Here is a 10,094-nt window from a genome sequence, read left to right as displayed (position 1 = left end):
CACGTGGAAACTTTTCTTTAATGGGACTATGGCCCATGTGACGGTTACTTTCCGTTCATATTTATCTTTAAAAGCCTCGATAATGGATAAGGCCACAAATGAGGGTTGTAAATGTTTGGAATTGGAAGGGTTCGTTCCTGATTCATCAACTTACAAATGACAAATGATTGAGACACGTAGTTGTGGTGGTGGTGCTACTGGGGTGGTGGCGACGGTGATAGCGCTAGTGCTAGTGTGGGAGGATGCCTGTTCCCATTCTTTCTATCCTTTTAGCGTGGTACCACTTCCACCTCTACTCCCCCACATTCCACTATGAAGTGGGGGTGACCCCTCTCTCTCTCTCTCTCTCAACGAAGATATCTGTAGATTGGGATGGATGGATGGATAAAAAAGAGGGAATTTTAGGTGCGGGTGAGATGCTTTCAGATCGCATTTCTTTTGTGATAGCAACGGTATCTATGAAGTACATATTCTTTAAGCAACTCTGTACAAGCATGACCCATTGACCAATACTCTCTTAAATAGGTGTTGGAAATATTGTACCATTTACTCATAAAAATGGTGTTAGTCATGTGGAGTTGTAAGCATTGTTTTCTCAAGACGATGCTTGTATACATCATCCAACGCGTTGTATTTTCAGAAAACATTGAATTTGGCATCAGAAAACATTGTTTGGCATCAGTGTTGAAAATCAAGTATATTATTTAATGTCTAGGATGATGTTACATCATTGCACCATTGGCACCAATGCGTCATTTTTTCAGAAAACATTGAATTTGGCATTGTTCTAGACCATACTTTCCTGATTTCCAAGGTGTGATTTGGAGTAACATTTTTCTATAAAAGCAATACTAAACAAAAGGGCGTTGTTTGTCTTTCTCTAATGTGGCACCTACATGGTGTTGTTTTCTCAGAAAATGGCATCCATGCCAAACACCCACAATTAATACCTTTGAGGCTTTCCGAGGTATTTTACACCAACTAGAGTTGTTAAAGAAAGGGATTGCATGGAGAAATGGTAATGGGAAGAATGTTAATTTCTGAGAAATATTTAGGTAGGAATAACAAGGATCTGTTCAACCTAAAAGCTTAAGCTATTGCGTGAGGTCCTTGAATAGATTTTTATTCTCTAATATGTCCTCTCATGCAAAAGCTTATTGGACTTTAAGTGTGGACAAGGACAAACCCTCTCATATCTTGAGTTAAAAGTTAATTAATTATAGCTGAACAAGTCTGGTTAACTTTGGATCTATACATCCCAAAACCTCAGGATAATGTGCGAGTATTAAATTAGGATAATAAATTCTTACTTGAAAATGTGGGTATGGTCTTGTGGCAAGTTTGGAAAAATAGGAATAATAAGATATTTAATAATTCTGGTATGCCCCTTTCTCTAGTAATTGAAGGAGCTAGATCAAATTTCTTGGAGTTTATTTCTTTTATGCATTTCCTTCTATAGACAAATCCTTTTTTGTCAAATGAACATGTGAAGGTGAGATCAAAATGAACTTTGATGCATCAAAAAAGGATGAGAGGTGTGTTGTTGGAGACTGGATTGACTCCCCACCGAGCACATCCCACGTGCTCCATAGTACATCTCAGCATGCATTGGGAACATCTTCTCTACTTGTCATGGAGAGATGTTCCCAATGCATGGTTGGGGTGTACTGTGGGCGTGCTCTGTCTGTGGGAACCAATGTGATTACATGTTGGGGTGATTGCAAGAGGTGGTGACACTAAGGTGCTTTTGGTTGTTAGTAAGGATGTGAATTTGTGTTTGATCAACATGGAGAATGTGTGGGTGGTATATGAAGCCCATATTTTTGCCTCAAAGTTCAAGAGCAGAAGTATCATCATCAAGGAAACTTAGGCTGTGTTTGGTTTGAAGGAAAAGGAAGGGGAAGGTAGGGAAACCTTTGCAAAGCTTGTTTAAGTTTTCGATTCGAACTCTCTTGAAGTGGCAGTTCCATTAGATTTGTTTTTGTGATGCTTGGGGAAGGGCTACGCCCATTATGTGTAGTCCATTCGTCTTTCATTCTACCAAAAAAGTTTGGGAAAGGCTTGGCTGTTTGTAACGAACAGCCTGGGCTGTTTTGAAGCTTCATGTGCATGAAGAACTAAATGGGGTAATGTGCCATCTGCAAGAAGCTTTGAAACAGGCCAGACTTTTTTTTCAAGCAGCCAAGGTTTTCTCTATAAATTCCATGCAACAGTAACAGTGCTGGCTTTATGGACTAATTTGTCATAAAGAGAGCTAGAGGTGTAAATTGGGCCGTGCCACCCGCGGCCTGGAACGACGGTCTGCGGGTCGTGCCAGGCCCAGCACGACCATGCGGGGGGCCGTACTGGGCCTGGGATTTTAGGTCCACAGGCCAGTACGACACAGCTCAGCCCAGCCCGCAGCCCGGCCCAGCACAGCTTGGCACGACCCATATATTTTATATATTTATATTTATTTTATATATATTATAATTATATAATAATATATAGTATATAATATATTAATAAAATAAATATTTTTTAATTTTATTATATTAATTTATTTAATTATTGCATATATAAATAATTTATACACAAAATTCATATAAAATTAAAATTTTAAGTTTTTTGTCAACTTTTTTTAAATAAATAGCTTTGGCCTGATACATGGCCCGACCTGGCCCACGGGCTGTCTTAACATGAACAGCCAAAGTTTTCTTGTTGTAACCATTGGTTGTTTGTTAAACCTTTTGCTGTTGGAATAATGTGATGGGTCGATTTGCTGCTGAAGCCTCTGACAAAATAGGGTGCAAAACTTTGATTGGCCGAGATTTGCAGTAGGGGGTCCACACTCATCTCCTATAAACCTAAACTTGTTATCTCTCTCTCGAACAATTTGATAGAAGTGGTTGAGTTGAATGATTTATTGAACAGTGAATAAGTTAGTAAAGAATACACTATCCTTGAATTGTTATTTAATTATTTGATCATAGACAATAGACAATTGATAAGTCATTCAGTTCAGCCATTTACCCATTATCAAACAACATTGAGTTTATACGAAGCTGAAGGAAAAGAAGAATCAAAGAGAAGATAATAAACAATATTTGTGTTGATGATGATGTCATAAGCACAATAGCCACTAGAACCAATACGACATGCCTTGTGCACTCATCTTCCCATCGGTTCATGTCTAAGTTAACCCATGTGTTAAAATCATAGTTTTCAAACCTCAGTTGACCAAGATGGTTGGACTGTTCGGCCCGGAAATTATTCAGACAACTGATTCTATTTTATTCCAAACCTGATCTCTGGTAAAAAAATTATTGAATCGGTCAATAATCCGTTGATCCGTTCGATTTATTCAATGATTTTGGCCGTTTTTTATTTTTTATTAAAACGGACTATCCATTTAAACTATTAATCCAAAAACAATAACTAAAACGATTCCAATCCAAATTATTTTTTAAAACATTGGTTAAAATTTAATGCTCAGTTTGGAAAGAATATAAATACAAATATGTAGGATGCAAAAGCCTGTGTTTTGTATTATTTTACATTTGTACTATGCATATTTGTATTTATAGTTTTATACTCTTTCCAAACTGAGCCTAAAACACAGGTTATATCCATACATCAATTTTAACTGGAAAAGAGCAGATATGATCAAAGATCAAAATGGAAAAGCGTGGAGTGTAAATATTTGACTGACCAACCAGGAGATTTGAACTACGCCTTGGAGTTTCCACGCCAAACTCCCCACCAAAAGACTGTTTCAGCCCTCAATCAACATGTCTACACTTTGTAGGCTATGGAATGAGAAACGATCTGCAGTAGTGGTTGGTGGTCCACCCCCTTCCTTCACCTCTTCTTCTTCTTCTTCTTTTGCTTTTCTTTTTGTTTCTTGGACGAAACGATCTCTGGTTAATCCCACCGAACCAAACGATTGAGGAATTGGGTCTCTCTCTCTGATCGAGGAAGGGTGGGCCCACATAGGAGAGAGATTACACAGGATCATTAATGGTAGATGAATGACTTTTGCTATCATATGATTTGTGCAGCATTTCGGACTTTATAAGGATTTTTATATTTAATAAGGTATAGAACCCTTTTTATTTATATTAGATCTGATACCGGTCCAAATCCAATGTGTCAGTCGAACTATTTGTGTCAGATTGATCGTTCACTTTCACGGTGAGAGAGTTGAGAGCCGAGATCCAGATCCTCTTTGTGGGGCATTTCGGGCCCCAGATCAAAACCAGAAATTCAAAACACGATCCAACACGGCCGGGAAGAAATGGAGAATATCCGATCGTCCTACTTTTATAGAGAGGACCCCACGCCACAGACGGTTAAACGAGTGGGGGAGGCCATCTCCACACCGTGAGTCCGTGATACGCAAAATCAGGTACCGTCGGTAGCAGAGAAGGCAGATTTTCCTGATAAAATAATGTTTGACCAATTCTTTTGTTCAACGGTTCAGGATCCTCCGACACCGTACTGGGGAATCACAGCACAGCACCAAAAGCCTTTTGCTTTGCATTAAATCGCAATGCATGCGAAAAGTAAGCGGAGATTCGGGGCAACCAGGGCCGGGTCAGGAAAAGCCTTTTTTTCATATAATAATATAATAATATATATTTTTTAATTTCTTCTTTACGACAAAATGGTGGGCCCCACCACCAGCCGCTGCTGATGCGGCTGAGCTGCTCCGTTGATCGTATTTGATGGTAGTAAACTAGTAATAGTAGTCGTAGTAGTATGACACTGTAGTCTGTAGTAGCGGTCTCTTATCTAGGCTTTTAGCTCTCCTCTCATCTCCTCTATTCCAGTTTCAGGCGAGACCTCATTTGCCATTATCGGCCATCTGCTGCCGTTGGAGTATGGGAGTCCAATCGGCCGACCATCTGTCGCCGTCCCGTGCCCACGGGCCACGGTGGACTGCGCCTAACACCAATAAGACAATAACTTCTTCCGCCTTTGTCTTTTAAAACAAGCCGTCATTGCCTCGTCATGGTTCGATGGTCCCCTCAGCCCTCAGCCCTCTCAACCCCCCCTCCCCCGCCCACGCTCATCCCCGTTCTCACGCGCTCTTATTTTGGGATAACGACGTTCTTCACGTCCATGAAGACGGAACCCTTACCGGATTATTTTATTCTTTCTCTCTCCCTTTTTGGACTTTTGGGGCTGATAATTCACGAGTAGTCTGACTCGACTCTCCCCAAACAACTCGACCGACGAGGGGGTCCGGTCACAACTCACAACTCACAAGTGACAACGAAATTAGAGCGTGTGGACTTTTTCCAAGCCTTCGAGGGGTTGTCCTTTCGCTTGGAATTTACAAGCCCCCCCTTTGACATTTTTTAAAGTCAATGGAAAAGCAAAAGCAAAAGCGGTTTGAGAGCTTCTCAAAAACTGCTTTTCCTCGTTCTCTCTCCAAACTCTATCTTCTGCTCTCTCTCTCTCTCTCTCATACAAATAATATAAAACCCCCGGCTCAGTTTCACCTCTCAAGTCTCATCGCTCTTTCTGTCTCATCGCTCTTTCTCTATCTCTCTCTGTATATCCCTCTTTCCTTGTAAAGTCAGCGCCGTCCTTTCTCCCCTTCATCTCTCTCTCTATGCCGAAACGGGAGCAGCAGCAACGACGACAGAAGCAGGGACAGAGACAGAGCTAGTGGGGTTAATAATCAATCGCGCAAGTTTCAAGGCGTATCCGGATATTTCACAGGCATGGAAGTCGACTGGGATCTACAAGCGGTAGTGAGAGGCTGCACCATGGGCGCCACCACCACCACCACCACCACCACCACCACCGCCACCACTTCCTTCACGGAGGATCCTCTCTCTTGCTTTTCTCCTTTGGCTCTTGAACAAGACGATTATCTCCTTCGTTCCCCAGATCTCTTTCAATCGCGGACGGCTATTGAAGAATTAGAGGAATTGTACAAGCCCTTCTTCCCCAAGCTTCAATCTCTCTCCGCACAAAACCTCACCACCTCATTCAAAGTTCCTCTCGGCGAATTAAAAGACCAACAACAACAACAGCAACCACAACTGCAGCAACAACAACAACAACGAAAGCAGCCTCAGGGCTCTGTCGTCGGGACTGCTCCCGCTGCTGCAGCCACTACTACCACTGCACATTCTCAGGCCCCTCGATCCAAGAGAAGGTTAGTCGTTTTCTGGATTTGTTGTCACGAACAAGCTAAAACTGAAAATTTTGCAGATACCAATGTCTTAAGACGTTTGCTAATCTGTTTCATTTTCTATTTTGTTTCTACAGGAAGAACCAGCAGAAGAGGGTTGTGTGCCAGGTGCCCGCCGAAGGCCTCTCTTCCGACATGTGGGCTTGGCGAAAGTACGGCCAGAAACCAATCAAGGGCTCGCCCTATCCCAGGTGGGTCTTTAGTCTCTAGGGTTTCACGCATTTTTCTTCTCTTCTTTCCTGTTACTTTCGTTAATTATTCTGTGATTTCTCGTGTACTTATGGATTGCTTGTTTGGAAAACAGGGGCTATTACAGATGTAGCAGCTCAAAAGGATGTTTGGCGAGGAAACAAGTCGAGCGGAGCCGCACCGACCCTGGGATGTTCATCATAACCTATACGGCCGAGCACAACCATCCCCTCCCAACCCACCGGAACTCCCTCGCCGGCAGCACCCGACACAAGTTCCCTACACCTCAACGACCCACCACCGGCGAACCCGACACAAACACCACAAAACCGTCTTGCGCTTCCCCAACTTCAACAGGTGGTCTCTCACCAACGACCCCATCAACTACCTCCGTTGAAGACGAACAACCGATGAAGCAAGAAAGCCGGGAGGACGACGGAGAAGAAATGGTGGAGGACGACGACGAAGACGAGCTACTCATCCCAGATGTGATAAACGACGACTTCTTCATGGGCTTAGAAGAACTCGCCGGACCCACCAGTGTCACACCCTCCTCCACTGGCCCGGCCTTCGACGACTGTTTTACCGAGCATTTATCGGAGCCCTCTCCCGTTCCTTGGCACGCCCAAAACGCCGCCGCCGCCGCCGGTGGCATCTGACATGCCGGAAAAGACGCGCACCCCCGGCCCCGACATTGGATACTAGATTTCCCAACTTTCCATTTTATTTTTCTTTTTCTCTTTTTGTCCGCCAAATAGAGAGGAGAGAAAACATAGAAGAGAATCTCTTCTCTCTCCACCACCACACTTGTTTCATAGACACCACCATTACGGAGTCTTAGAAAAGAAGAGTTATTTCATGTTCCCAATCTCATACTAATAAGATGAGATAGTAGCGTAGCATATTTCCTTTGATCATCATCTCTCTCTGTACATCCAAGGTCAACGAAGATACTGCCTGGCTCTTTCCAATTTTTTTATTCGGTTACTTTTCTATTAAAAAACCTGTACTGTTAACCTGGAACTATCTATATATGCGTGACAGTTGTCGGTTACCCGTCTCGGAAGCTCAAGACCGCAACCCACTCCGGTTCTGTCGCTTTGTCACGTCTCCCAGCACACCCATACTGTTCTTGCTCACTCTGTACTGTACTGTGAGTGGTGAAAAGTCAACTATTATTTAATTTGAATTTTCAATTGTGAGTGATTTGGATTTTGGGTATATCCCCATTCAAGACTATGGCTGTAATCGGATCGGATTTCCTATCATACCCGAATCGGATCGGATTTTTAACTTACATATATAATATAAATATAAAATATTGAACTTATTAATTATAAATGTATATATATACAAATCTTATGAGTGATGATTATTTAAGGCTTAAGAATGTAAGTGTAAGACAAGGTTACTATGATGGATTAATAGTTCGACTGCCTAGGTCATACATTACTAAATAATTCAATAGTTTTTTGACAAAAAAAAAATGGTTTAGGGTCGAAATGAAACTAATCTCCTAACCAGTTTCCATCATGGTTTTTAAAACTGACCTGGTGATTGAACCGGTTAGGGGTCCAGTTATCGGTTTGAATGGTTGGCTCGTTTTGACAAAAAAATAAAAAAATTGAAAAACGGTCAAAACCGTTTGAACAGTTCGAACGACTAACCGGACGGTTCAGCGGTTTGCTGACCAAAATCAACGATTTTGAGGGAAAAAAATCACTTTTGAGAAAAAATGAAACCGGTCAAGTGATCAATTCCCGATTTTTCGAGTCTGGCCCTCTGATCCGATTTGGTTATAAAAACCATGGTTTCCATGTCGAACGGTCTAACTGCTTGAATCAACACAGTTCAAAAACTATGTATCTTATTTTGAAATGGATGTAGAATTTAAGATCTGAATTGGAAATAAATCGAAATAGATGTTGGATCGGGTTTCGGACGTTTAAAAATTAAAATACAGCGACAACCCTAAAAAGAAATATATTTGAAAAGACAAAAATATCCCCATATTTTGACTTTTATGATATATAGTTCCTTTTTTTTTTCTTTCCACTAAGGATTAAATACTCAATTTATCAAAAAATGAGTTGTGCTGAAATCAATCCCCTATAGAAATCCTAGAATATCTTAATAAGCTGAGGAATCAGCATAACAAAGAAGAAAAATCATGAGTAAGAGTATTCGAATAATCTGAAGAGTGTTGTTCTCTAAGCGGAAAAGGAATTGATGGTGCAAAAAGCAAAACAATAGTACAAATTGTTATATTCATGTGGTCATTTGAATAATTCAAGATGTTTTCTTTTAATAGATAAATAACAATAAGAATGGCTGGTGTGGGTTAATAAATAATAAAATTATTAATGCAAATAGCTAGCTAGGTTATCTCAGTGAAGGTATTTGGAGATTCTAGTTTATAATTATACAATGTTAATTTTATATTTTAAATGCGTGAGCATAGTTGTATTTCTCGATTCTCATTTATTTTATGGATGTGGGGATGACCGGGAGTAGGCATAGGTGATAGCCGGACGCACGGCATGCGCTCAATATTTAAGAATCTATAACTGCTTTAGTCAGTTTAGGGGAAAAAACAAATAAAAAAAATATTGGAAGATGGGACCCATCTCGTTAGCTTGTACACGTGTCAATTGTATAAAAGGATTGCGTCAAAATGTCCAAACCGACATCTGATTTGTTTTGAGTGTCCTATCTCTTAAATCATTCGTCTAATCATCATTGACTTTGATTCTCCATTGAAACCACGGAACACCGTCCAACTAAAACCGACTCCGGCGCTTCAGTCAGGAAAGGGGCGATGCAGCCAGTGGATGCATTCCCCTTTGCATCGCCTGTTAGCTATCTGGGGGTCGTATTTTGGAGATAACAAAGTAGGGATGTGTTTGGTGGCATTACTGTTTCTTCATGAAATATCTGGAGTTCATCAATAGAAATTGGTGTTAAAATATGAATTGTCAAATACTTGTCATATCATATCATCATAAACGTTTTGGATTGTCAACTAAGAGTGGTTCAATTGGTATATTGGATGATTTGTCCCGGTAAAGAACCGTAGAGAGCCCCGTTTGAAAAAAAAAAGGAATTATGTATAAATATCAAAATGGTTAAAAATGGTTAATGATGTGATGTTATACTATTTATAAAAAATAAGGACACCCTATGGGAGATTCATACTCAATTGAAGGAATTGACATATTCTGCCAACAAAACATATTCCAAACTCTCTATTAATTTATTAATTTGATGTAACATTGCACATCTTACTATAAAACTGGGATCCATGTGAGATGTGAGATTATGTTGGCAGAGGGTTGGAATATGTTTTGTTGGCAGGTGATCTGGATTCCAATTGAAACAATTCCTTTATGCAAAAAAGTATGAATAGCCCAATGTAGATTTTTGAATTCTACTACTGACCTATAAATATTCAAAATGTCAAATAGGGTTGTTCATGGGTCGGGTTGGGTTGGTTTATTGCGGTTTTTCCAACTGACCTGACCTGTTCGGGTTACTTGACATAGAAACCAAAATTGACCCAGTGTTAAGCAAAATCGACCTGGTCGGTTTGAGTTGGGTTGGGTTGGTTTCGGTTCTAAGTTCATCATTGTGATAAAATCTTGCTAATTTTAAAAACAGTCATAAATTGAACATCATTTCAGTCATCTCCTATGATAAAATTTAAATGAAAAGTTAATCA

The 10,094-nt window shown here is 40.5% G+C and overlaps 1 protein-coding gene across 1 annotated transcript; it reads left to right on the top strand.

Annotated features, from left to right (window-relative positions):
• Positions 1 to 5,491: 5,491 nt before the first annotated feature.
• Positions 5,492 to 7,293, top strand: LOC104600229 (WRKY transcription factor 22-like). Its single transcript, XM_010263082.3, has 3 exons — positions 5,492 to 6,151; positions 6,265 to 6,378; positions 6,492 to 7,293. The coding sequence occupies exons 1-3, from the start codon at positions 5,712 to 5,714 to the stop codon at positions 7,033 to 7,035; spliced, it is 1,098 nt and encodes a 365-aa protein (XP_010261384.1). The 5' UTR covers positions 5,492 to 5,711; the 3' UTR covers positions 7,036 to 7,293.
• Positions 7,294 to 10,094: the final 2,801 nt, after the last annotated feature.

Source organism: Nelumbo nucifera, chromosome 1, assembly GCF_055504915.1.
Source record: "Nelumbo nucifera cultivar China Antique chromosome 1, China Antique-T2T, whole genome shotgun sequence".
NCBI classification, from domain to species: domain Eukaryota; kingdom Viridiplantae; phylum Streptophyta; class Magnoliopsida; order Proteales; family Nelumbonaceae; genus Nelumbo; species Nelumbo nucifera.
The sequence above is the reverse complement of the archived record's forward strand: the minus strand, read 5'-3'. Positions and strand labels throughout refer to the sequence as shown.

What these genes read in the sequence shown, in the direction of transcription:
- LOC104600229 (XM_010263082.3), top strand. Translation starts at nt 5,712, where the DNA reads ATGGAAGTCGACTGGGATCTACAAGCGGTAGTGAGAGGCTGCACCATG. An exon ending in GCCCCTCGATCCAAGAGAAG is followed by an intron (nt 6,152 to 6,264) that starts GTTAGTCGTTTT and finishes TTGTTTCTACAG; the next exon opens with GAAGAACCAGCAGAAGAGGG. An exon ending in AAGGGCTCGCCCTATCCCAG is followed by an intron (nt 6,379 to 6,491) that starts GTGGGTCTTTAG and finishes TTTGGAAAACAG; the next exon opens with GGGCTATTACAGATGTAGCA.